The following is a 6,000-nucleotide window of genomic DNA, read 5'->3' as shown; positions in this document are numbered from 1 at the left end:
ATCCCTCTATCTTATCCATTAGTCTTATTTATTACTAATTAAAATCTATTGAGTTTAGTAAATAACTGATGTGGTATATAATAAGTGTAATAAATTAAGAATGATGTATTTTATTTCAAAAAAAAAAAAATCAATTATCTTTTCAAAGAGAGTGCCACTTGGCAAAACTTCCTGCTCTTTCGTGTGATGTCTCTGGTTTTATATATATATTGATTTCATCATGTGTGCTGGACCAATAGAGTCAGTGCAATGTGCACAATGCACCCCACTACATCAAATTCTGTCCGTTTAATGATTCATAACTTGTACAGCTTTTATTCTCTTGCGTCCACTATTTAATATCTATTTTTTCACATACATTTTTAGTTTTAAAAGTGGACACTTTTTTTTTCTGCTTAAAATGTGTATATTTTTGTATTAATTGTGGATATGTGTATGAAATAATGGATATGAAGAAGTGTGAAAGAATATTCAGCATAACTTTTATGATTTAGATTGTCATTTCAGCTAAATAATGTAAAAATAACAAGAAAATAATTCAACTAACTTCCCATGACTTTCTTTCACGGAGCCATTGTGTTGCTGTTGTGTTGTTTGATGCTGAAATGTTAGATTGTTGAGAAGAAAGTATGTGAGATTTTTCACAAGCCCATGATAGTGATCTAGTGTGTGAACGCTACCCATTGGGTATCTAATTTCAAAATATCTTGAACAAACAAGAGAAACATTTTCAAATGAATGAATGGCCCAAAATAGATCCAAATGTTTAACATTTGAGTCAATGTGGGCTGCTTTAACTTCGAGTAATAGAAAGTTCAACTATGCAGCTCTTTAAGAAAAGTATGAAAAGAGGCAATGACTTAATGGTGTTCCTGGCATCTAAAATCTTCATTCTCAGCATTGAACAAGTTATGGGACGTGTTCGAAATACAAGCATGTCAGTTCTTCTAGTCTTGCTATATTGCATTTGTTTTGAATCTGGTTCTGCCACAGACACCATCACATCTTCTGAACCCATCAAAGACCCTGGCTATATAATCTCCAATGGGGGTGCTTTCAAACTGGGATTCTTCAGCCCAGAAAAATCTACCAATCGATACGTCGGAATATGGTATAATAACATCTCTGGATGCACAGTTGTATGGGTAGCTAACAGACAGAAACCTCTTGGCGATTCTAATGGGGTTCTTACCATATCTGAAGACGGAGTTCTTGAGGTACTAAATGGAGAGAAGGAGGTAATTTGGTCAGCGAATGTTGCAAACTCTGTTCCCAATTCAAGAGCCCAGCTTTTGGATTCAGGGAACCTGGTCTTGCAAGAAAACACTACAGGGACAATATGGGAGAGTTTCCAATATCCTTCTGATACAGTCTTGCCAACGATGAAGCTTAGTGCTAATGTAAGAACAGGTAAGAAAGTGCAGATTACATCTTGGAAAAGCCCTTCTGATCCATCCATTGGAATCTTCTCGTGTGGTATTCAACCTCCTAGACTTCCTCAAGTATTCATTTGGAAAGACGGTAGTCCATATTGGCGCAGTGGTCCATGGAACAGTCGGATCTTCATTGGAATACCGGATATGGATTCTGTATATCTTAATGGTTTCAATTTTGTAGATGGTCAAGATGGAAATTTTTATCTAACTTATGCTTATGAAGACAAGTCTTTGTCCTATTTTGCCTTGAATTCACAAGGGAATCTAGTGCTCAAATATATGTCTAATGATTTTAAGGATGTCGTGTGGTTAGCTTTGCACACTGATTGTGATGTTTATGGCAAGTGTGGGGCATTCGGAACCTGTGATCCACAGAATACACCAATTTGTAGCTGCTTCCAGGGGTTCGAGCCAAATAATTTAGAAGAATGGAATCAAGGCAATTGGACTAGTGGATGTGTTAGGAGGGCACTGTTGCAGTGTGAGAGGGTGAACACTGGTGGTGAAGAAGGCAAAAAAGATGGGTTTTTTAAATTGAAGATGATGAAAGTGCCAGACATTGCAGTTTGGTCAAGTGCTTCTGAAAACAAATGCAGAGAGCAATGCTTGGAAAATTGTTCTTGCATAGCATATGCATATGAAACTGGCGTTGGTTGTATGTCTTGGAGTGATAAAGTAATTGATGCGCAACAATTCTCCAGTTTCGGAATTGATCTTTACATTCGTGTGGCCTACTCAGAACTTGGTAAGTTGTTTTTGTTTCATACTTTTATGTGAAAATTAGGCTTCAAATTAGGTTCCTTAGTTTTATATGGGGCTTTTTATATGTAAACATTAGTTAAATAAAATTATATAATAATAATTAAATTAAGACTAATTTGATGTAAATACATAAATTGATGAATAATACTAACTAAACTAAGGTTAATTTCATATAGAGGATTGAATAACATAGTTAAACCATAAATTTAAACAAAAAAAACTAAAAAAATTATTTAAAAAAAAAAATACTTACTTTAACTTAGATATATGACTATGCATAGTTAAGTAAAGTTTTAATCTAAAATTCAATTTTATATCTTCTTTTTAAGAGGAAGAGATAGATAGATATTATTTGGGTATGGCTTTGTAGGAGATTAGTTTACAAAAATTAAAGTCTCAAACTATTAGGGGAGATTAGTCATCATTGATGTTCTATCACATTTGTATTTTTTTTTTTTTTTTTTTTGGGAAACATTTTAGAGTTTCAATTGGGTTAAATTTCTATTAGTCTCCTATTTTAGAAGCCTTGTTAGAAATGAAAAAGAAAAATACTTAAAATACTATAAAATGTTTACAATATAACGTGATAATGATTGTAATTAATGAATTTCAACAACTTAATTTATTTGTGTTTGAATAAAATTTTTATGTGATTGGTGTCATGTCAATTAAGTCTATAGTAAAATTTGTTATATCTTTAGCATTACTCATAAAAAAAAAGTACTGATTATTTAAAAAATGTTATATTTTTATAAAATTTTGAGCTTTTTATGGAGAAAGATGGGGCCTTTTTTTACTAGGGAATTTTTTTTTTGGTTGTGGGGCCTTGGGCCTAGGCCTAAGTTGCCTAGTCTTTGGGCCGGCCCTAGCTCCCCATGATAAGGAAATCAGTGTCAAAGACTCTTTATTTAAAACTGTTTTGCACTATATATATATATATATATATTTTTTTTTTTTTGAACAAGTATTATACTTTTTTTCCCCTCATTTACAGATAAAGTGGGAGCCTATCAAAAAAAAAAAAAGTGGGAGATGTGAAAAAAATTGTCACAATCATAGTGATCACAGGAACAATTTTCCTTTCCATCTGCACTTATTTACTGTGGAGGCGGATGGCAAATCTAAAAGGTAATATTTCCAATTAAATTAGCTCAATGGACTAGTAAATGTTGCTATATATTACATCACTCACTACTGTATTGGACATTAGGAAGGAAAAAGAAAGTGAAGGAGATCTTATTGTTCAATAGAGCAAAAGCACAACCAAAATTTCATAGTGACAACTTGGACCAAGTTAAAGTCCAAGAGCTACCGCTATTCAATTTTGAGACGTTGACAAGTGCAACAAACAACTTCCATCTATCTAACGAGCTTGGGAAGGGTGGATTTGGTCCCGTATACAGGGTAATGGTTGCTCTACTAGAGGTTTCTTGTCTAATAATTTGTATGTCTAGTTAACCATTTGATTTTTGTTTATAGGGAAAATTGCCAGATGGACAAGAGATTGCAGTAAAAAGACTATCTAAAGCGTCTAGACAAGGGTCAAAAGAATTTATGAATGAGGTGGTGGTAATTTCAAAACTTCAACATCGGAATCTTGTTAGGCTTCTTGGTTGTTGTGTTGAAGGAGAAGAAAAGATGTTGATCTATGAATATATGCCAAACAAATGTCTAGATGCATTCCTCTTTGGTTAGTTAATTTTGATGCCCTTTCTTGTAATACAAATGCGGTACAACGTTAAATTTTCTGCATATAAATGTCAATTTATTTATGAGTAGTGATAATTTTTTGCATAGGAATTACCGTTATACTATTTTGAGAAATTTGAACAATCTTCTTTGTTGTGATACTTCAATTGAAATAGACTTTTCCAATTCTCTTATAACTTCAACACTAGAACATCTTTTTTCAAACTTTATTTTCTTTCATCTTGCGAGTTTTTCGTAATGCTTTTGTTTAAATTGTTAGATCCTCACAAGGAAAAACTGCTAGATTGGAGAAAACGTTTCAACATTATTGAAGGAATTGGTCGAGGTCTACTTTACCTTCATAGGGATTCTAGATTAAGGATTATTCATAGAGATTTAAAGGCAAGTAACATCTTGTTGGATAAAGAGCTAAATCCAAAAATATCAGATTTTGGAATGGCTAGGATTTTTGGAAATGATGAAGACCAGGCTAATACTAATAGGGTCGTTGGAACATAGTAAGTACCTTTTCTTTAGTCAATTCAATTAGATACTAGTACAAATATTTGATGACAAGATTTTGATGGGTTTTGTTGTTATAATTTAGTGGCTATATGTCTCCTGAATATGCAATGGAAGGGCGATTTTCAGAAAAATCGGATGTCTTCAGCTTTGGAGTGTTGTTACTTGAGATAATAAGTGGAAGAAAAAACTCTAGCTTTTATCATGATGAGCAATCCATGAGCCTTTTAGGATTTGTAAGTCATCCTTATCCCATTGCCTTGTTTTTGAAAACCTCCAATGCTTGTTTGTTATAATTTTCAATACTGATGCTAAGAATTTCAATCCTGTTTTAATTTTTCCAGGCATGGAAATTGTGGAATGCAGACAACATTATAGCCTTAATAGACACAATGGTATATGAACCCTGCTTTGAAATGGAGATTTTGAGATGCATACATGTTGGCCTGTTGTGTGTGCAAGAATTTGCCAAAGATAGGCCAACTGTATCTGTTGTTATTTCTATGCTTAAAAGTGAGATTCTTGATCTTCCTCGTCCAAAGCAGCCGGCATTTACTGAAAGGCAAATTCCCTTAGATAAGAAATTATCTCACAGCGGCCAAAGAAAATTTTCTGTTAACGATGTTACTGTTTCAAAGGTTCAAGGTCGATAGCTACCATGTGTTCTTGACATAATTCTTTATATATTTATGCTGGAATCTTTACAATGTTTAGATTAAAAAAAAAATTGAATTATCATCAGGTAATTTTAATTTTAATTTTTTGCCATCATCTACTGTCTTAAATCAAGCCACAACCTTTGTTTACCAAAGCCGAGCTTCTCTGTTCGAATTGGTTTCAAAGCCAATATTTTTGTTATCAAATCTCACAGGTAACATTGTCTCATTCTCAGGTTCTATTCCCTTTCTCCACATATCTTTTCGTTTATTTTTTAGTTAAAATTTGGACTGAGTTCTCTGGATTTTTGGGGATTTTCCTTGTTAATTTATTGATTTATTTTTCAAGTTCTAAAGAATCTTAAAAAAAATAATAATAAAAAAAAAAAAATAATGTACTCTTCTTTTTTCCTAAAAAAAACTGAAGTTTTGGAGTTATTGATTGGAATGAGTTGGAATTTAGAAGGAGATGGAATATTAACTAACCGAAATGCAATTCTGGCATAAAGATATTGATCCCAACCACAAATACAAGAATCCCAAGTGCCTTTCTTTTGAACTCCAATATGAGTTATTTTAAATATCCCAAGGTAAGGATTACACTGTCAATACGCCTTGGCTCTTTTAGATTCAGGAAACCTTGCCTTGAAAGAAAAGGCTACAAGAACAGTCATATGGGAGGGTTTCCAACATCCATCTATTTGCCAACGACTCTTTTGGACGACTAATCTGCAGGATTAGAATATGGTAACCATCTTCGAGACTGAGGGATTGTGCAATACCCAAAACGGTATCATTCTGACTTTTTATTATATCTTCAGCTTTGCTAAAACGATGTCGTTTAGAGACCTGGTGATAAAAAAAAAGTCACTTACTCAAAACCACACCGTTTAGTTTTTTTTTTATCAGAATCTTGTATTTTCTTTGTTACAAAC

The 6,000-nt window shown here is 33.0% G+C and overlaps 1 protein-coding gene across 1 annotated transcript; it reads left to right on the top strand.

The window, feature by feature from the left end:
* The first annotated feature begins 590 nt into the window (after positions 1-590).
* On the top strand, positions 591-5,180 carry LOC126727366 (G-type lectin S-receptor-like serine/threonine-protein kinase At1g11330). The gene is made up of 7 exons (XM_050432979.1): positions 591-2,185; positions 3,205-3,326; positions 3,409-3,602; positions 3,678-3,888; positions 4,168-4,405; positions 4,495-4,645; positions 4,754-5,180. Exons 1-7 carry the CDS (start codon positions 822-824, stop codon positions 5,060-5,062), a joined length of 2,589 nt encoding a protein of 862 aa, XP_050288936.1. The 5' UTR covers positions 591-821; the 3' UTR covers positions 5,063-5,180.
* Positions 5,181-6,000: the final 820 nt, after the last annotated feature.

The sequence above is a fragment of the Quercus robur genome, chromosome 5 (genome assembly GCF_932294415.1).
Source record: "Quercus robur chromosome 5, dhQueRobu3.1, whole genome shotgun sequence".
NCBI lineage: Eukaryota > Viridiplantae > Streptophyta > Magnoliopsida > Fagales > Fagaceae > Quercus > Quercus robur.
Note: the sequence above shows the minus strand (reverse complement) of the source record. Positions and strands in the feature narration are given on the sequence as shown.